This window comes from Sphaerodactylus townsendi, linkage group LG13 (assembly GCF_021028975.2).
Source record: "Sphaerodactylus townsendi isolate TG3544 linkage group LG13, MPM_Stown_v2.3, whole genome shotgun sequence".
In the NCBI taxonomy this organism is placed as follows: domain Eukaryota; kingdom Metazoa; phylum Chordata; class Lepidosauria; order Squamata; family Sphaerodactylidae; genus Sphaerodactylus; species Sphaerodactylus townsendi.
In genome coordinates, this window is record NC_059437.1 from 14870639 (window position 1) to 14892421 (window position 21783).

Below are 21783 nucleotides of genomic sequence, written 5' to 3' on the forward strand. Positions count from 1 at the left end.
TAAAGCTAATCTGGATTTAAGTACTCAGGACCTGCAGTTTCCTTAATCCTGGAGTAGGTTCAATTCAGGAAAAGAGTTCACTGTCATTTTGTAGATGCTGCAGTTCCAGTCATAAATGCCAAGCTAGGCAAGAGTAGATAACCACATTTCTCAAAATGTGATCTCTACAGGGTCTAAGGAAAGGCAGCAACTAGATCCATCACTGGTTTTAAACGTCTTAAAAAAAACACACATGCCCAATTGGCCTGTGTAGCAAATCTCTCATAATGAATCTCCTTGTACTAGAGTCCTGTGCTGATATAATCTTGAGATTGACTGAACTACTCTTGCTGAACAGCACAGCCACTCACCGCCATTATTTTGCAGAAAAAAACCTGAGATCCAGTGTACAGAACAAAGGGTGAGAATTAGATGGGGAAGGCCTGAGTTCAATTCCTAAGAAGCGTGTTAACTGTGCAATCCTAAACAGAGCTACAACCTTCTAAGCCCAGTGATTTAAGTACACTCAGAAGGGAGTGATATTCCTTAGGTCACCAAAAGTGACCTTGAGCCCAGCAAGAGCTCTCAGCAAACCTCATCTCACAGAATTGGTGTGAAGCCAAAGAGGGTAGCTCACTCCATGTTGTTATCATTATTAATGCCATTAATAATATCGAAGGGAGTTATCATGGGCTATTAAAGGTTAGGGTTTTAAGAAGTGGTGAGTCATCAAGTGATCAGTATTGCTGTGAACTACTACAAGATTGTTTGTAATTAGCATGCTAAACTTAGATGTTCTTCAACCTCCAATAACAGGGTTGCAAGCTTTGGGTTGGGAAACACCTGTTGATGGGTGGGGGAGCCTGGGGGTGGGGTTTTGGGAGAATAACTAGAATCAGGTTAATTGTTGCAGAGGGTGGGGGGAGGAATTTGAAGTCAGGTCCCAAAACCTGGTATCTCTGCTTCTACTTTATTACAATACTGCAGTGGCTTTCATAAGACCATAAATGGCTTCTGAGAACAAGAACAAGGACGGAAACATGATAAAACAGTAATGTAAAAAGACGGGGCTGTTCATTCTTGAGAACTCCGGTTTCCCCAAGCCTAGCTGGCAGAAGGTCTTGATGGGCTCATAGCTGGCTGCATTTTCACTGCATTTTCACTAGATCCTGGCTGCATTTTCACTTTTGCGCAATTCAAGAAATCAGTGCAAAAGAAAATCTCACACTTTTTATAGCTGCCCTGGGTGGAACACTGCACAAATGTAAACAATGACAGTTTACTAATTGACCGGTAATAGGAAGGTCTGTGAAAAAATGGGACTTTCCTCCTCCAGCAGGAAAAAAAAAGAGAACAGTGTGGCCTTTAACTACTGCAGGATGTCACACTGCTCAATTCTGGCCACATGAGAGAGTCACGGGGTGGGGGGATGACAGCTTGCTCCACAGACAGACTGACTGTCAATCTTAGGCTGACATTCAGTGAGTTAACTGCATTGAAAAGGGAGACGCTGAGGCGGAGAGTCAGACATCCATTTTTAAAGCATTTTGACAATTAGGAACGGATTCCAGTGTCAGTTAGTGATCACCACTCAAGAGTTTTGCTTTTCCTGGTTAAATATCACCAGGCTACCTCCCGCTGGTGTGAAGGAAAACTCACTTGTCTAACTCAGAAACTGGCCCATAAAGCCCGGAAATGAGACTCTGCTGCAATTATGGTATAAAGCCCATGTTACTCACCTGTCTCTCTCCCCACCACCCCCCCCCATATAGGAAGCTGCCATACCAAGTCTGAATCATCTAACTCACTGTTTAAAAAACTGACTCTAAATGGCAGCAGCTCTCTGAGGTCTCAGGTAAAGAAAGGCCTTCCCCAACATCTGCTGCTAGATGTTTTTAGTTCAAGGGAATTAAACCTGCAAGCCTGTATGCACAGCAGTGTATCCGGGAAGGCAAACCTGGAGCCAGGGCACGTGCTTTGCTCTCTTCTTTCACTGAACCCTTTCCTCCTGTTTTCCAGCTCTGGTTGGGACATTCCTGGAGATTTGGAAATGGAGCCAGGAGAGGGCAAGGACCTCAGTGAAGTACCCTGTTTCCCCGAATATAAGACATCCTCTGAAAATAAGACATAGTAGAGGTTTTGCTGAAGTGCGAAATATAAGGCATCCCCCGAAAGTAAGACATAGAAAAGTTTTTGTTTGGAAGCATGCCCGACGAACAGAACACAGAAAAAATAAGACCTCCCCTGAAAATAAGACATAGCACATCTTTGGGAGCAAAAATTAATATAAGACACTGTCTTATTTTCGGGGAAACACGGTATGATGCCACAGAGCCCATCTTCCAAAGCAGACATTTTCTCTAGGGGAACTGATGTAGTCTGGAGATCAGTTATAATTCTGGTAAATCTCCACAGTTATAATTCTGGCAACCCAACCTGAGCCAGACAGTCGATGTAAACATTTGATGCAAACTCATTTAATGCTGCATTTTTGGTCTTTCACACATACACACCAGGAACAGCAGGGAGGTCCAAAAGTGCCCGGATCAGGGTACACATGATTGGGACTGTTGGAGCTACAAGAAGAACAAAACATATGTGAACTGTTCCTGCTACCACTTATTCTCTGGGCAGGGCTCCTGTGCCTGGGCCTTCCCGCTCTGCCACTGAGCTCTGGTCCCTCCTGATGAAAATGGCAGATAACAGCAGAAGCGATCAAGGGGAAGGATCAAGATGATACCTTTAAGACGTTTAAGGTCCATGCTATTTCTGTCAGAGGAGATCAGGCAGGGAGGGGGAGAGGAAGAAGGAAGCACTGGGCACGTTGAACGTACATTGTGAGCAGCGCAATTTACATTTCCTGTTGTGCACACAAGGAAGAGGAGAGTAATTATGGTGACTCACAGACCACAACAGATTAGGTCAGCAACCTGCTGGCACAGTTGTTTGTGTGGATGTATTGACATCTATATGCAATGAGGTGAAGATGCATCTGTCACCTACTTGAAGAAATGCCCACTTTCAAGATCCGTGACTGGTTCTCAAGCTCTGTACTTTACCCTTAAAAAGCAGTTTTGGGGTGTGTGGGGGGTTGAAGTAGAGTGGGGATGAATGCTATCCCTCAGGCCATTTTCCTGATAGTATCCACTTAGCCCTCTGAACTGGAAAGACTGGAAGAAAAAAAAGAGAGAAAAGAACAATTTTTAAAAGGCAGTGCTAAAAGGTAAAACAGAAATAGGGATGAGTCGTGAAAAACAGAGACTGATCATAGTAAACAGGAGCATTTAGAGTGTGTGAAGCATTTCTTGTTATTGCTAAAATTCTGCTTTCAAGGGGAAAGGTTGCTCACATGAAGGGGAAAGTTTGGCAGAGCTGCCCCTAGGGACAAATATCATACTGCCCTTTGCAAGAAACAAGCAAAATTAAAAGAAATCAACATAATATTTTTAATATTTTAAATCTGCTGGGAAATGTAAGAGGCAAAGACTGAACTTTGCTGCTTGGACATTGGATATATTACAGATCCAGATCAGGAGATGATACCGGATCTTTTAGGAGTGGGCATAGAAGCAGGAGTAATCCACACTTCAGTGTGAAAACAGGTCTATTAATGCTGGCTTATTGTACTGTGACTGATGATGTAATCTTATGCAGATTTACTGAAATCAATACTTAGACCACAAAGGACTTGCCCTTTGACCATGTCCGGGTTAAAAAGTTTCTTCTGTCAAATCTTTTGATTTCATTTGAGCACCTTTCCCCCCTTCTGAGTGGGAGTGATAGGGGGTGGATTTATTAAATTTAAAAAGAATGTTTCTTATGATTCAACTGCTCCAGTTTACCGTTTATCTGGAACTTTTCCACAAATTACAGGGAGCTCTGCGACACTTAAGTTTGGGTTTTGTTTAGAAGAAGCTTCTAGCACAGTGGACTGAAATATGTCCAAGGCTCTGCAACAATGTAATTATTGTTTTTGCTATTGTTTTTTGCTATTGTTTTTGCTATTTGAAATATGGCCTAATTTTGAATGAGGAATTTGAGATTTGAATTCCCAGTCTTAAAATCTGCTTCTGCAGAAGACATTGATAGAGTTGATATATTCCAAGAAACTAAAAGATGACGAGACCTGTCAGAAAGGAGTTTAATTTTTTTTATATATATAATTCGGTGTGTTACTTAAAGAATGCTTAGCTAAGATTCTGGATAGATGTTTTACATAAATAAGTAAATGACATTATAATGAGAGTATTACAACAGTGCATACTCCATATGGCCAGTAGGGGACGAAGAAGATTTGTACAAGAGGTTCTGTGTCAGACACTCCCAGGAATTTTAAAAATTCACTTAGGTGCATAGAAGATAGGGATCACGGCATGGAAGGAATTAAGTTTTCCCTAACCTAAGAGCCAGCCTCCAGGTTGGGCCTGGTGATCTCCCAGAATTACAAATGATATCCAGACTACAGATATCAGTTCCTTGGAGAAAATGACTGCTTTCCAGGGTGAACTCTATGACACTGCACTTTGGCTGCACATTGATTCAGTCTCTTCATCAACATAAGAACATAAGAACATAAGAACTAGCCTGCTGGATCAGACCAGAGTCCATCTAGTCCAGCACTCTGCTACTCGCAGTGGCCCACCAGGTGCCTTTGGGAGCTCACGTGCAGGATGTGAAAGCAATGGCCTGCTGCTGCTGCTGCTGCTGCTCCTAACAATTCTGCTGCTGCTGCTCCAACAATTTGGCTCTACATCGGACTAAAGTAGATGGTCACCCTCCAAAGATGGGGAAATGTCACATCCCTCTACTCTATGCGGACAATGCAGCTGTTCTTTCTTTCACATGGGTGGGCCTTAAACGATATCTTCAGGCATTCACTAATTATTGTCATCATAACCATCTCACAGTCAATTCTGACAAATCGAAGGCAAAGGTTTTCTCAAAGAGATGGAAATGTCTTAAATGGAAAATTGAGGACAATCGAACAAGTTAAAAATCAAACAAGTTAAAACCTTTAAATGTCTACGTTTGAACTTTAAATATAATCTTTGGTGGTCAGCTCATAGATATTGTGCCATCAATCTAACTAAATGTACAGCATCAGCAATCCTCAATTTCTACTTCCACCAAGGCAATCAAATTCTATCTGCAGCAATTTACCATCTTTAATGCTAAAATAATCCCACAACTTTTGTACGGAATACCTGTCTGGATTCATGTTTTCAACAATACTGTTGAATATGCATAATCCTATTTTCTCCATCAAATAACAGGATTGCCTCATCGCATGATCTGTGCAGAAACCAAACAACCACTTATGAAAACCAGAGCTTGGTCAATTACCATCAAATACTGGCTGAATGTTTTCTATAATCGACATTTGTCAAGTACTCAGTTTTAGAGGACTCCTATCAGTCCAACTGGCACAGTATAATCCTCCTAATAATTAAACCCATAGGAATCAACATTGACCCTTTCCTTCAGAGACCACAAGTTAGCAATACTATATCCACACAAACCTAGAATGTGGTCACCTCAATCTCTAGGCAACCAATGTGATCACAACTACAACTTGTCCTGTCTAACTGAGTTGGATCCACCCATTAACAGATGGGTGTTTATGATGGCCAGAATGAACTCCTTCCCATCATCGGTGCTCTCAGGGAGATTCCTTCGCATTCCACATGCTCTCAATTTATGTTCATGTGGGAAAGAAATGCCAGAGTCCATTGCTCGCATTCTTTTCAACTGCCATCACTACAAAGATCAGCTTGAGAAATAATTGATCCTGCAGTCTGTCTCAGTACCCTTTAAGATATGGCACAATGTAGGGGGAAGGGGGGTTTCTATGGCGCCACCTGACCTGCCTTTTGGTTTCTGCTGTGGTCAAGACCGTCCAGCACTTAGCAAATTAAAATTGATATGATTAGCAAAAGTAGAGACATCTAGCTTGTGATCTTAATTTGGATTGCAGGCAAAGTATGCATTGAGTTACGCAGCTGAATCTCTTAACCAGAAACAACAAGATACCCATCTCAGTTCAGCTCTGGTTTCCCCAGAGGATATCTATAATCCAGGCTCAGCTTTGTTCATAACAAACTTCTGGAAGAGCCTCACAAAAGTCATCTGGCTTAATTTCTTATTTACACTGGAATTAAGATAGATTAGGCCCGTGGCCTCCAGAAAAAGGATTCTGGCCCTTTCAACATGCCATGTTTCAGGACTAGTTCCTGGTTTCTATGGGAACTGTTGCCCAGAGAGACGCTCCACAGTAGAATTTATTCCTATGGTTGATAACAGAAGGTTAGATGAAATGGAGAATCTTTCTTGTGTTCCCCAGGGCATCCAGACCAGGAGATTACCTGCTATGAAATGATTCACAGGAAAGGGTACGGTATTAGGATAGTTCTCTAGTGTTATGCAACAACCTTTTAAGATTGTGTGGAACCAGTCAAGAATGTCTGTTGCCTCTGAGCATCAGTTGAGGCTTCTTTTCCCAGTCTCAATCATGGAAGACGGGAGAGTCTTGATGATTCGTTCCTGGGCCAATGTCTCAGGACACCGAAAATAAATTGTGTGCGTCACAGCTGATTTGATGGCAACCCAATAGGGTTTCAAGGCAAGAGTCACAGAGGTAGTTTGCCATTGCCTATGGCAGGGTCTGCATAACAACCCTGATATTCCTTGGTGACCTCCCACCCAAGTACTAGCTAGGACTGACATTGTTTTGTTTTTAGATCTGACAAGATCAGGAACAGCCTGGGCCAACCAGCTCAGGGAAAATGAATTAGAGTCTCTCAAATACCTTGGAATTAATCAGAACTGCTTAGGATTACTGTAAAGGTCGCCCCACTATTTTTGGGAGGAGAGGAATGAGATTGTGGTTTGCAAGGGATAAAAATGAACTTGCTATGATTAATCTGGCTGACGAGTTGCTGTTGCTTTTATACACTGTGCTACTATGCCTCTCAAGGCAGCCTGACATGAAGCAATTCGTAAGCCTGAACTTCTCCCAGCAAGTACTCTCCATTCTAAAAAAGTGTTACCTGATCTCTTTCTCTGTTATGAAAAATTCTGGAAATCCCAGCCATGGCCTTTTGAGAATGGTGGCTTCATCATCCTTACAGAAAGGTAAGCTCCCTTTGATTTTGGTTGAAGAAGAAGAGTTTGGATTTATATCTCACCTTTCTCTCCTGTAAGGAAACTCAAGGTAGCTTACAAGCTCCTTTCCCTTCCTTTCCCCACAACAGACACCTGATGAGGTAGGTGGGGCTGAGAGAGTTCCAAAGAACTGTGACTAGCCCAAGGTCACTCAACAGGAATGTAGGAGCGCAGAAACACATCTGGTTCACCAGATAAGCCTCTGCCACTCAAGTGGAGGAGTGGGGAATCAAACCCAGTTCTCCAGATTAGAATCCACCTTCTCTTAACCAAACTGGCTGTCTTGATTTCTCCATAACTTGTTTTAAGACCAAGTTTCAAAAGTACTTTTTCATAGGGAATGTTTATGCATGTCCTTAACGTGGAGTCTAAAGTGGAAATGAGAGCGATTTTTATTGCTGAATGCATATTTTCACCGAGGTAGGTTTTTCATTCACGTAATCGTTTTTACAAATAGGCAAATGCAAACATTGTTTTTGTTTTAACACAGGGAAAGTCGATCAGGTCTCTTGGTAGCTGTTTTTTTTCTTAAAGGCTGTATTATCCCTCTAGCTTTCAATCAAAGCTTCCAAGTTCATTTCCATAAATAAAAAACAGGCTTTACACTCAGACAAAAGTAAAACAGTACAGGAACAAACAAACAAAACCAGAACAAGGGCAGTCTAGGACTTGAGAGAACGATAAAGTTTCTACTTGTTGCCTAAGCAAGAAAGACGAAGCACCAGGCAAGCAGCTGTAGGAGGAAGTTCTGTGGAGAAGGCCCTCTAAAACAGAGATTTTAACTACTTTTCTGCCACACAGGGCCAATTTGTTCATATCAAGGAGACTCAGTCAAGTCACTCAACCGGGTGACTAATTGAATGGACCTGGGCCAGTAATTCTTTCTCAGTCCAGCCTGCCTCACAGGGCAGTTATGGGGATAATAAGGAATATCACCTTGAGTTCCTCGGAAAAGGTGGAGAGAAATTAATAGATATTGTTCTGCATCTGGAACAGCCTTCCACAATTGTGTTCCCCAATCCACTGCCTTCTCCTTCTTTCAGTCCTTCTTCAAAACCTAGTTTTTAAAGTAAAACCTTCCCTAAACAGCACTGGTCTCCTCTTATCTGTTTCCTATTCTCTGTTTCCTATCACTTCTTGTGACCTTCTCAACCCACCCCTTTCTCATGTAGCTAATGTAAAGAAGGCACCAATTGACAGAAATAATAATTATTCCCCACCAATGAACTGCTATTTTCCTGTCTTTAACAGAGTTGTGATACACAGAAATCAGGATGTGAAGGTTTTCCTAAGGTGGAGCTAATAGATCACAATAATTTTAAAATGCTTTAGCAGCTTGTTAAGAAGAAGAGTTTGGATTTATATCCTCCCCCCTTTCTCTCCTGCAAGGAGACTCAAAGGGGCTGACAATCTCCTTACCCTCCCCCCCCCCACAACAAATACCCTGGGGTTAGGTGGGGCTGAAAGAGCTCCGGAGAACTGTGACTAGCTCAAGGTCACCCAGCTGGCGTGTGTGGGAGTGCACAGGCTAATCTGAATTCCCCAGAGAAGCCTCCACAGCTCAAGTGGCAGAGCGGGGAATCAAACCTGGTTCTCCAGATTAGAGTGCACCTGCTCTTAACCACTACACCACTGCTGCTCTCTTGGATCTTTATTTGGATTTTTAAAGTCCAAAACAACTCTCTAGTGGTATAGGAGGATGACATGGTGGCGGGTGGCGGGCAGCGGGGGGGGGGGGGGGGGGGGGAAGGAAGGAATGTGCAGGAGAAACTGTCATGTGGATGTTTGCTATGGCTGCAAGGGGCTCACAAGCATGTGCAGAAATACAGGGAAGCCCACGTATGGGACCAGACTCAAGGGTAAAAGTATATGTGGAAAAGGTTAAAGTAGCAAAGGTGGGACCTGGGGTTCCCCCCGAATCACAACTCCTCTGCCGATTACAGAGGTCAGTTTCTCTGGAGAAAGTGGCTGCATTAAAGGGTGGAGTCTACGGCATTGTTCCGCACTGAGGTCCCCGCCTCCCAACACCCCGTCCTCAATTCTCTAGGAGTTTCTCAAACTGGATCTGGCAGCCCTACATCCTCCTATCCCCCACAGGTGGCCAAATGGAACCTGGCAATTCTAGGTCAGAGAATCACTGCCATGTTTGTTTTATTGTAAGCCGCCTAAGCTGCCCTACAGAGATATGTCGGGGTATAAATATAATAAATAAAATACAATAAAATGTGGAAGCAGCCTGAATTCAAACAGGCCATTATAGCACTTTCCCAGTTCCTCTCCCACCCAGGGGTACATTTGTAAAAAACACACCTGATAGTGGGTTTTAAATACGCTTGTAGCAAAGTTCTGCATTAGCTGAGGGCAATGGAATAATACTGATTTACTACCATATTCCATCTTTCCAATGTGTACCTGATGGTAGTCTTAAGTTTTTGTAACACAGACACCTGGTTTGGGTTGGTTTTTTTTTTTGGGGGGGGGGGAATTTTACCAGGAAAATGGAATGGGGGAAAATGTTAGCCCTTTTTCCACATGGCATAGCCCTGATCTAAATTGCTGTCCTTCTTTGTAGCTTCTTTTGAACTTTACTGTGTATGTCATGAGATCCCATCACAGATCTCCCGCACAGCATGCATTCAGTGGAGAGAGCTGGGTAGGACTATGGTTTGTAGCAGAAGGAAAAGAGGAGGGAAAGCAGCTGAATACCAAAGCACGAGTTTCCTGCGAAACTGTTTTTAAAAAGCTACGATTGCTATCGTGTCTAAACGTCAGGGTTCCGCAGATATGCATGAAGGAGAACTGCAATAGGGGAAGTTCTTCCTGTGACTGTAACAATGTTGGATGAAACTGCACCTGTTGAATGTCTGTTGTGCCTCTTCTACCCCCAGTCACTAATGATAACTCTTTAGGATTCATTACATATAAAACGACATCTGACTGGCATTAAAAGATAAGTACTGCTTCTCCTAGCAGAGTAGAAATGCAGATGATTGGTCAGGAATTGGGAGACAGGCGGTTTTTGATAAGGGAGTAATTCTAGAAAGAGCAGCTCTGGTAGCAACTCCCTTAGGCAGACCAAAAGAAAGCCACAACAAACAGCCTAGTTAAAGTTTAGCCTGGCATTTGTGCAAGTGCCATTTCCTGGTTTCTGTTGACATAGATTTGGATGTGGCAACACTGTAGTGAAAGGCACAAGCTTTAGCTGAAACTGACACCATCCTTTTCTAATTATTTCCTCTCTCATGTAACTTCTTGGGGTTAGTGTTATTTCTCCAGCAGGAATCTTGCACCTTTCTGAGACGTGAACGAGGGAGAAACGAAGAGGGAACGGCTGTCTCCCCAACACAGTTCCCAGCTGAGAAAAAGCTTCCTCTGACCAGAAAAACAAAGTGGCAACCCTATTTCTCTCATAGTGGAATTATCCTGGTTTTGTTTTGTATTTTTAAAATGGGCTGTGGATCCTTTTCAAGAACAACCACAGGAAAAGATTGTTCAGTTAGTGATGCACCAGAATTTTTTGTGACTTGAACCCAACAAATATGGTGTGTAGTTCCTTAACTGGAAGTTCTGGTGTCCATGCTTGCTGGCTCGGCTAGTACCTATGAGAGATGGCTCAGAGGATCTTGATGCACAATGTAGAAACCCATATTAACCTAGAAATAGTAATCCTTTGTTTCTGGTTTGATTTGGTGAATCCGCCAATCTCTCCCCATTTGTGAGATGGGTTGGGGTCAACAGCCCTGCTCACAACAGACAAATGTGGCACAGTTTGGCAGCGAGGGCAGGGGAGGCCCGTGTTTTCTGATACGCTCCATAAATGTAGCAGTGCAGGGTCCCAGTTCACTTTGATGTGATCACTTCAGTAGGTGCCTGTGAAGACCCTGCCACATTTTGGACCAATTGAAATTACCAAATGGTCTTCATGGGCAACCCCATACTGAATGAATTGCAGCAGTCAGATCTGGGTGTTACCATAGCAATTGTAACTGAGGCCAATTCAGCCTCCTCCAGGAAATTCCAACAGCTCGTAAACTAGCCTCTGCTAACTTAGAAATACCTCCAATCTACATGCTTGCCAGTTTTTGAAGAGCCTGTTCTGTCCTCCTCCTTTGTTGCTACTTGTTGCTAATGGCAGCCAGTGTGTGGTGTAATGGTTAAAGCAGTGTTTCCCTACCTTTTCAACGTCACGGTACCCTTGACCTCTCTCTTCATATCTCACGGTACCCCTGCCATCCCCCCTTCCCCTCCTAGTGCCCCTGCTTGCCACCCCCCTCACCTCCTCCTCCCAGGGTGAAGGGAAGCACGGGGGGGGGGGGGCGGGAAGTGACTGCTGACCTTGTGGCAGGCCCTTGTGGCAGGCTCACGGCACCCCAGGGTACCACGGAACCCTGGTTGGGAATCGCTGGGTTAAAGTGTCAGACTGGGATCCAGTAATCCCAAGTTCAAGTCCCCACTTTGCTATGGAAACTTGCTGGATGATTTTGGGCCAATCACAAATTCTCAGTTTTAGTCCTGGAAAGTTTTTGATGGGAGAACTCCAAGGCTGATTCCTCATGGGCCAAAAACAGCAGTGTGAAAACAGTGTGAAAAAAGCATAAACCCCTTTGCACCATTTTAAACCCTTTTACACCATTTTCACACCATTTTCACACTGCTGTTTTTGGCTCATGCGGAATCAGCCCACCAGAGGCCTGGTGTGAAGGTAGGCAAATGGCAAACCACCTCTAAACGTCTCTTGCCTTGAAAACTTTGCAGGGTCACTATGGTTATTTATGCATACGCTACTCATCCCAAGGCTGTTCACTTTAAAGTGGAGTTATCCCTCATTTTTTCTACCTTTGCAAAGTGTCCCTAAGCTGAGTTGATCCATCATTTTGCCTGCTGCTTTCTTGTTGTTTTCAGGCAACATTGGGGAGGTTGCTTACTGCCTTTTTTTTGTTTGTTTTGTTTGTTTTCGGTCTAGCATTACTTTGTTAGACCATGTCAATTTCATGTCACTTTCACACTGCAATAGACCTGCAATGTTATAACCAAAAACAAAACAAAAAAAGAAAGTCCTTCTGATTGTTCTGAAATGGGGATAGTATGGGCGGGGGAAGGATAGGAGGAGCGATAAAAACCCTGAAGAAAGCCTGATGCATATGGATCTCCTTTGCTTTCCCAACAGAGAGGGAAAGTCACGCTTAAAGAGGAGTTTGAAACTGGAGTGATTCTCTGATCTGAAGGCAGGGTGACTGCAGAAGAGGGGAAAACTTGTGCATAATAACCCAGAATCAAACCCAAAGGGAATGTATGCTCAATGTGAAGCAGACTACACTTGTGTTAAAGTCATATAAGTCAGCTGTGATTTGAGGGCAGAAAATTGTATACCCTCCCCTCCCTTGCATGCCACCCTTCCCCCTCCCCCTCCCCTCCCCTCCATTGCATGCCACACCTTACTCCCCTCCCTTCCCTTGCATGCCTCCCCTCCCCTCCCCTCCCCTCCCTTGCATGCTAACCTTTACTACCTCCCCCTCCCTCCCCTTCCCTTGCATGCCACCCCTCCTCCTCCCTCCCCCTCCCCTTCCCTTGCATACCTCCCCTCCCCCTCCCTCTCTTGCATGCTACCCTTTACTACCTCTCCTCCCTCCCTCCCCTTCCCTTACATGCCACCCCTCCCCCTCCCTCCCCTCCCTTGCATGCCACCCCTTACTTCCCTCCCTCCCCTCCCTTGCATGCCACCCCTTACTTCCCTCCCCTTCCCTTGCATGCCTCCCCTCCCCCTCCCTCCCCTCCCTTGCATGCTAGCCTTTACTACTCCCCTCCCTCATTCCCCTTCCCTTGCATGCCACCCCTCCCCCTCTGTCCACTAGGGTGGGTGGGCCATGTCCAGATGCTGGGCCCCTCCCTCCCCTCCCTGCATGCCACCCCTTACATCACCCAATGGGTCAGCTATATTTTCCTTCTTTGCTTTCCCGGAGTTCTTTTTGAAAGCCAGAAGCCGGTTGTTGTGGATGGTAGAGTGTTGTTTGTTGCTGGTTTTTGGTATCCCCCACGGATCCTGCAACTAAGGTAGCAGATTTATTGCCATGAACTATTGCTCAGTGAACTAAAGCCTGCGGTTTCATACATCTTTAAATAATACAAAGTAGACCCCAAAAAAAGATCTAGGAAAGTAAAAAAGAAAGCCAGCTTTTAACCTTTCAAACACAAGGGGCTCTGTTTAGTGCAGGAAAAGCAAGTATAAGCAAAGATGACATCGGAAGTGACAGTCAGCTAATAGGCCATCTATCACTAGGCCAATTTTAACTGTGTTGGATACATGCATTCCAAAGTCAAGGGCTGATGTAGAAATATAATAATACAATAAAAGCAGATTTCCTAGGGTCGTGGTAGAGTGTAATCCTATGGCACTCCAGATGTTGTAGATTGTTTCATCAGTCTTCGCCAGCATGGCCAATTGGCCATGCTGGCAGGGGCTGATGGGAATTGTAGTCCATAACATCTGGAATGCCAAAGGTTCGCCACCACTGTTCTAGGGCAATGTGGTGGCTGGGATTAAGCCCTGGGGATTTGTGACTGCGTGGAGTTAACAGTGGGTACATTTGAAGGTGAGTATTTGCTTGTTTGTGGGAGGGGTTGTGGCTGAATGGTAGAATATCTACTTTGAGTGTGGAAGGTCCCAGATTCAGCCCCTTGGCATCTCCAGTTGAAAAGGATCAGATAGTAGGTGATCTGAAAGTCATTTGCTTGAGACCCTGGAGGGCCGCTGCCAACCCAGATTGTATAAGCATCTTGGTTAATGTGTCAGACTAGGATCTGAGACAGGGGGTGTAGCACCCAAGGGAACATATGGGGTCAAATGTCCCTGGGCTGCAGCCATTTAGTCACATTGGGGAGGGGCAGAAAATCATCCCACACACCCCTCCTCCTTCCCCCCCAGGTCCATACACTGACTTTTGGTATTATGGCTACCAATCTTGATCCTCCTTGATCTCAGATTGCAAATGCCTTAGCAGACCAGGTGCTCAGGAGCAGCAGCAGCGGAAGGCCATTGCTTTCACATCCTGCACGTGAGCTCTCAAAGGCACCTGGTGGGCCACTGCGAGTAGCAGAGTGCTGGACTAGATGGACTCTGGTCTGATCCAGCAGGCTAGTTCTTATGTTCTTATGACTTTATGACATCTTTGGAAGGCTTCGTGCTGTGTGGCATGGACCATTGCTGTGTTCAGATTTGTGAGTTGGGGCATGTTCTATAATGTGATGGTAACTTTGTGATGACCTGGTGCAAAAAAAGTTGTTTGGTCGTGGTGGGGGAGGGCAGCCGCCTATGGGGTGGGGGTGGGGCGGAAAACTCAGATATTGCTCCGGACTACATTTTCCTTGGACATGCCTCTGATCTGAGAAACCCAGGTTCGAATTTCCACTCTGCCATGGAAACTTGCTGGGTGACCTTGGGCCAGTCACACACGCTCAGTCTCAACCCTGGCAAGGAATGCCAAGGCCATGATGCAGAGGCTGATGATGGCAAACCACATCTGAATGTCTCTTGCCTTGAAAACCCTACAGCAGCGATTCCCAAAGTGGGCGCCACCGCCCCCTGGTGGGTGCTGCTGCGATCCAGGGGGGGCGTGGATGCGCCGCCAGGTAGAAACATTAATACATATATCTTTCTGTTTAATTGCTATTAAAATTTAAAAAAAATTAATTTCCAGGGGGCGCTAAGTAATATTTTTTCTGGAAAGGGGGCGGTAGGCCAAATAAGTTTGGGAACCACTGCCCTACAGGGTCCCTATAACTCCGCTGAGACCAGGCAGCTAAAAAAACCCTACTGTTCTGGTGAATGGTGGTAGGTAATGTGTACACTTGATTTTTTTTTCATATGTACACAGAGTGATTATTAAATTGTATTCAATGCATTCAGAGGCGGACATGTGATTTTAAACCCCACATTTATCTAGGTATGAATCCCTGGCTTAATTTTTTTTAAGTGAATGCACATTGATTAATTCCTACATCTGTACATGTGTACTTGCAGAATGTAACATGTGATTATATCTGATTCTGCATGCATTCACTGTAACACATGCATAGTTCAGACACGTATATTTCCTATTTAGTTGTCAGGAATTCAGGACATCTTAGGTGGGAATGCTTGTTGCACAAGCTGCAAAAATGTCCAGCCATTTGAAGATTGTTGATAAGAGCATAATAAATAGCAACTTTCATGGCCGTTCCTATCATATCTGGACCCAGGGCTGACAGGCACATGGAACTCCAACAACACTGAAGCAGACCTAGGTCTGATCAGTGCTTAAGATGGGAGAATGCCTGAGAAGCCATTGTCAGAGTGTGGTGGGGTTTCTGGGCTGTATGGCCACGTTCCAGTAGCATTTTCTCCTGACATTTCGCCTGCATCTGTGGCTGGCATCTTCAGAGGATCTGATGGTGATCCTCTGAAGATGCCAACCACAGATGAATGCGAAACGTCAGGAGAAAATGCTACTGGAACATGGCCATACAGCCCAGAAACCTCACAACACTCCAGTGATTCCGGCCATGAAAGCCTTTGATAATACAATACAGTGATCCACTGAAAACCAGCAGTGTTGCTCCTAGATTCAAAGAGCTGACCTTGCTTCTTATTCCAGCAAGATTATTCAATTGCCACAGCTTCTTATATTGCCTCAATTGTGAAATGTCAGATTTTACCCCCGTTTGTTTGCAGCTGCTTGTGGGGTTTGCACAAGAACATAAGGATTGCCTGGCTGCAGCGGACCAAAGTCTACTGAGACCAGCTTGCTGTTTAGAAAAAGTGACCAATCAGGGTCTCTGTGAGCTTTTGAGCAAGGCAGGCAATGACCCAACCCTGTTGTCAGTCCACAGCATCCGGCTTTCAGGGGTATACTCTGAATATGGAGGTTCCAGTTAGCAACTGTGAATCATCTTTGAATTTGATTAATTTTTTAAAAAGTTTTTTATGCTAATGACTATTGCTATGCCTCATCATAGTAGTGAAAACCATAAATCTTGTGTAAATTACTTCCTTTTATCACTTCTAAAATTACAGTTAGTCAGTTTCACTTGGTGAACCTAGTCCGCATTTTACAAACCAAAGCTTTTGGGGGCTGCCTTCTGCTACTCATAAGATATTTTCCCTCCAGAAATTTGAACCTTGGCAAATGAAGAATTATGTGCCGTAGAGCACACAAAAGCTTGCAGATGGATTGGAGGGCCAGTGGGCTGCCTCCAAACTCAGTTTATGACTATATTTGGGAATCGAAGAATTAGGTTTCTTGGCATGTTGCACTGAAGACTCCCCAGAGCAATGCTTTCTTCTGGGTCCTTGTGCAATCCCTTCACTAGAAAGCAGAAAGTCCACCCCCTCTGGGGATGCTTGGGCTGCAAAAAGGATCTTGGTTCATTCATTTCTATCCCAGAGTCAGCTTCTCTGACTTAGAAAAAAAAACCCTGAATTTCAGGGCAGGAGATTTTGAAACAAAGGCATGGGAGGAAAGCATCTATCCCTCGTGTGCGGACCAAACTTTATTGTACATAAAGAATTCTCATTATGTTTCCAAAAACAGCAGGAACAAGGAAGATTAGGTGATTTTATCTCCAGGACAAACAAAATAGGAAAACTCAAGCCTCAAAATACACAAAACAGAAGGTCTCACTCCATCTATGCAATTGCCCAAGGGATGTTTAGCAAAGTTATTTTCTAAATTTTTGTTTTGTAAGGAAAAGACAATAATGCTAGCAAAAGCTGAAGGCAGTAAGAACCGAGATAGATTGACTCTATAAAAGAAGCCATGGGCCTCAGTTTACCAGACCTGAGCAATGCTGTTAATGACATTTCGGAGGACAGGCATTCAAGTCAGAAGTGACTTTACGGCACTTAACACACACACAAGTACCCATATCCAAGGGTGACATGTTATTTCCCCCCTGCCATCCATAATGCCTGTTCAGAAAACACTGTTCTCAGTGATCATCTCATCCTTTGGCAGTGAGTTCCAAAGACTTCTAATGAGAGGAAGCGGAACTATATCTAGCAGGATTATACAATTCCCATCAGCCCCTGCCAGCACCATGCTGGCAGGGGCTGATGGGAATTGTAGTCCATAACATCTGGAGTGCCAAAGGTTCGCCACCATGGCTCTAGTATGAACAGTTATTCTAACTAGCTTGTGGCCTATCAAGGTCACATAGGCCACTAGTGGTGAATGGCTGGCTGCCATGGTGATTAGATAGCCTCCTGCTTGGAAACTGATCTGGAGGATTGTCAAGCACCCGTTGAGCCATGATTAGTTGCTGGTGAGGGATGCATTTGATTTTTGGACAACAAGCTACCTGCCTCAGTTGCGCCCCCCCCCCCCACCAATTAGCAGAGGTGTCTGGGTCTGATGCAAAGGCTCTCTGCCACGTCCTCAGTTTCTTTATTCCCTGCTGTGGTGCGGGGGTGGCTGCAAATCTTGCTCTTTGGAATGTAGCTCCCCTTTCTCTTCCACTTTCAGCAGACTCCCTCTGCTAGTACAGACTCTTCTTATTGTTCTCTTTGATCTTCACTGAGGTGAAGGTTCAAGGGCTTTTCCTCCGGCCCCATTCCTCCAGCCATTAGGCAGAAATGTTGCTATTGTTGTACATGTGAGCAGGGCTTGGCTTGGCTTTGAAAATTATGGTGTGGGTTTTTGGCTTTACTTCTGTTCCTCCCTGGGAATCAGAATTTTCAAGCAATCATTGTGGTTGCCAGTGAGAATTTGATTGCTGGGGTGGTGAAATGATCTTAGGTGTATTTTAATGGTTGATATTGCTAGCTGCACTGAGCCTGACCTTGACTGGGGAGGGATGGGGTGGGGATACAAATCTAAGGAAAAACTACAACCAACCATGACTTTGCTAGCTCCTCCAGAGTTCTAGGTTTGAATCCCACTGGAATAGAGACTGTGTGTGATGCTAACCCTGTCTCTGGTGTGACCATACTTAAAAGTGCTTTTAAACATTCTGATGGAGATTCAACTATTGCTTGGAAACGGTCTGATTTTGGAGCCAGCAGGATCTTCTCTTGCTGGCAACATTAATTTTTTTTTGTAACGATCATTTTCAGGGGGTTAATTTTGTTCTCTCCAGCTGCTGGGTGAGAGCAGAGATCGTCCCCTACGGGGCAGCTTTCAAGAGGACCTATAAGGTTTCAAACCTACCTATGTCTTGAATGGAGAAAACTTTCCAGCGAGCATGTGTGGCTCTCGCAGCTAAAAACAGGTTGGCATTTTTAGCCAAATACATGCTAAAGTTATACAGACATGGATGTGGTTTGGGGGACGGGTTACCTAGTGAGAGCCAGTGGGGTGTAGTGATGAAGAGCAGTGGACTCTAATCTGGAGAACGGGGTCCCCGCTCCTCCACATGAGCAGCAGACTCTTATATGCTGAACTGAATTTGTTTCCCTGCTCCTGCACATGAAGCCTGCTGGCTGGCCTCAGGCTAATCAGTTTTCTCTGAACTTTCGCAGCCCCACCAACCTCACCAGGTGTCTATTGTGGGGAGAGGAGTTTGTAAGTCACCTTGGCTCTCCTTACAGGAGAGAAAGGTGGGGTATGAATCCAAACTCCTCTTTTCTCTTTTGCTGGCTAGCTTGCTTTAACCCAGTGTCACCACCAACAGTCTTCCTGGGCATGAAAATGGGGTGTCACTTTTCCGGGCATGAAAATGGGAACCTACTGGAGTGGAGACTTTCCTTTTCTCTTTCCCAGTCAGGCCACCGCGCTTTTCAGCCCCCGCCCCCCCCCCCCGCTTTTGCACGCCTCCCCCCATCCACCCCGTGTTAAAGGCCCAGGAGCCCCTCGGGGGCCAGGAAGGAGGCTGGGCTGTGGCTGGGTGGGGATTTTTAATGATGTTTTTATTGGCTGATTTTAAGAGATGTTTTAATGGCAGTTTTTAATGTTTATGTTTTTGGGATTGTATATTTTAACCACAACCGCCCTGGGACTTCGGTGTAGGGCGGGGTATAAATGGAATGACTAAATAAATAAATAAAACCCGGCGGCGCTAGGACCCAGGGCTGCCGCGGGCGGCGGCGCCCGACACACCTGTTCCTCCAGCTCAGCCAAAACAGACCGGGCGAACCAGCAGGGCGCGGAGCAGCTCGATGGGGGAGGTCCCGGGTTCGATCCCCGGAGCCCCCTGGACGGGCTCCCCGCGCGCCTGCGTGGGTCGGCGGTGCAGCTGCAAAGAGCCTCGGTGCTCCGGGGTTGTGGGCTGATCCGTGTCGCTTCTGTCGCCCTTTCTGCAGAGCCCACCTCCGCCCTTCGGTCCGGACGGGAGGACGCAGCCCCGACGGCGATGTCGCGCTCTGGCCGAGCCCCCCCGGACCAAGCCGGCTCCTGGCCCGCCGATCCCAAGAGGAGGCGCCTCCCCGAGCCCGGCGCGGGGCTCCGGCAGTAGGCAGCCCGGGAGGGCGAGAGCCCGCGGGGCTGCTGGAAGGCCCACGTGGCGGGCGAAGGCGCGGAAGCTCCCCCGGGAAGCGCCGGTTCTGGCACGCCCTGCCCTGAATGCTATCCGGACGTTGGAACCAGAAAGCCCCCCTAAGTGGGATCTGGGCTGCAGAGACCAGGCGATCCTAGAGCCCCACGCCGGATCCTGGGATCGATCCTGTGCCCCTCCCTTTGGAACTTGCTTGCCTCGTGGTGGCTTTCTCTGGTGGCAGCTGGATCAGTCTCTGCCTGGTTGGGTCTCGGTTCCGGTTCGAGCCGGCATCTTTTCTCGGGAGAGTCAGAGAATCGCGGTCCATTTCTTCGCCTTGTGGGGAACAGCGTCTGAAGCCACACCCTGCAGGTTCCTATAGAAACTTGCCAGAGCCAACCAAAGGACCGTCTTGGCTCTCCTGCCCTCTATGGACTGGGCAGGGTAGAGAGGGTGGGACTGCGCGTTTTTGTTAGCGCTCTGGGTGGGATTTTGTGGGGTAGGCTCTGGAAAAGAAAGCAACTGGGATTTGGGGGAGAGAGGAGGTGGAAGTGGAAGCCTGGCATGAGGCCCAGGTAACCCCTCCCTGCTCTTGGGGCCTGAAGCTCCTTCAGACGAGATCCTCTCGGAGCTGGAAGGTTGCTGGACTCCAGGATGGATGCCGTGCGGAAAAGTTCCATTGGGGAATGCCCCGATCCGCTTCTGAGCAAGGGGTCGAAGCACACGCCTCCCAGCATAGTCATCCAAATAGAGCCCAAAACTTTTTCCCAGATGAAGCTGCCCTACAGCATCCTCCTCACCACCCTCCTGTACTGTGGGGAGTTTGTGTCGGCTGCTATCCTGATGGCCTCTTACAGACGTTCCGACGACCAGTTCTGGCTTCTCATGACCCTCTTCTTCATGCTGATGCCCGCCATCGTGGACCAGCTCACCCTCATCTTTGTCCACCGAGACATGACCAGCGACAAACCCATGGTCTTGTGTATGCACCTTCTCTTACTGGGTCCTCTCATCAGGTGAGAAAGGCTGGCTTTGGTAGCCCATACCAGGCCCAAATGCACAACAGCCCCCTTCTTTGCCTGACTAGCTGTGCCACCAGCAGGGATTGAAGGTGCTCTGTGGAAACACCAGGCACCACGCAACCCTATTTACCTTCTTGAAGAGGGTGGGGGGGAGTTGGAACCTTTTCTCTGGGGTACCAGGAAGTCAGAATTCTGCAAGCTGCTTAAGAAGAAGAAGAAGAAGAGTTTGGATTTATGTCCCCCTTTCTCTCCGGTAAAGAGACTCAAAGGGGATTACAATCTCCTTTCGCTCCCCCCGCCCCCACAACAAACACCCTGTGAGGTGGGTGGGCCTGAAAAAGCTCTGAAGAGCTGTGACTCGCCCAAGGTCACCCAGCTGGCATGTGTTGGAGTGCACAAGCTAATCTGGTTCCCCAGATAAGCCTCCACAGCTCAAGTGGCACAGCGGGGAATCAAACCCGGTTCTGCAGATTAGAGTGTACCTGCTCTTAACTGCTACACCACGCTGCTTAAATAAGGCCGTTAAGCATTGTGCAGTTACACTGGGCTTCTGCTGATCAGAGAGAGCGTAAAAGTCTTGCAAAGTGCAAATTCATTAAAATAAACTACCACCACCCCGCACTCCCCATCACTCATGTGTGTGAGGTCTTGTGGGCATGTCTCCTCCCAATGTTGTTAGATCTGCCTTCAGAATGGCTGGAAAGTTGATTCTAAAAAGTGCCAAAGGTTGAGATTTCTCTTCATGCTAAACAAGACACTGGACTTAGGTCTTGTGATTTCAGATGGGTAAAGCAAACAAGGTCGTTGCCCATCATGGTCCTTTCCCCCTCCTTTGGAATTTACAAGAGAAATGCAATCAGAAACAGTAAAGAGGATACAAATTGTGTACGCTGGTAAGGTGGTGGTCTTTTTCAAACTTGCCCTGGAGGAAAGGCCCGTGAGCTTTCGACTGGGCCTCTCATGGTGGTAAGAGAAGGACGCAACAGGAATCATGCCCTAAGCCCATGGTGGCGAACCTTTGGCACTCCAGATGTTATGGACTACAATTCCCATCAGCCCCTACCAGCATGGCCAATTGGCAATGCTGGCAGGGGCTGATGGGAATTGTAGTCCATAACATCTGGAGTGCCAAAGGTTCGCCACCACTGCTAAGCTTCTAAAGACTGCTTCACACATTGCA

General features: G+C 46.2%; 1 protein-coding gene across 1 annotated transcript in view; it reads left to right on the forward strand.

The window, feature by feature from the left end:
- Positions 1-9781: 9781 nt before the first annotated feature.
- XKRX (XK related X-linked) overlaps positions 9782-21783 on the forward strand; it is a 33910-nt gene continuing 21908 nt past the window's right edge. The window contains exons 1-2 of the mRNA XM_048513650.1: positions 9782-9793; positions 20122-20597. Coding sequence (XP_048369607.1) covers positions 20236-20597 — 362 coding nt within the window. The 5' untranslated portion in view covers positions 9782-9793; positions 20122-20235. The remainder of the gene's footprint in view (positions 9794-20121; positions 20598-21783) is intronic.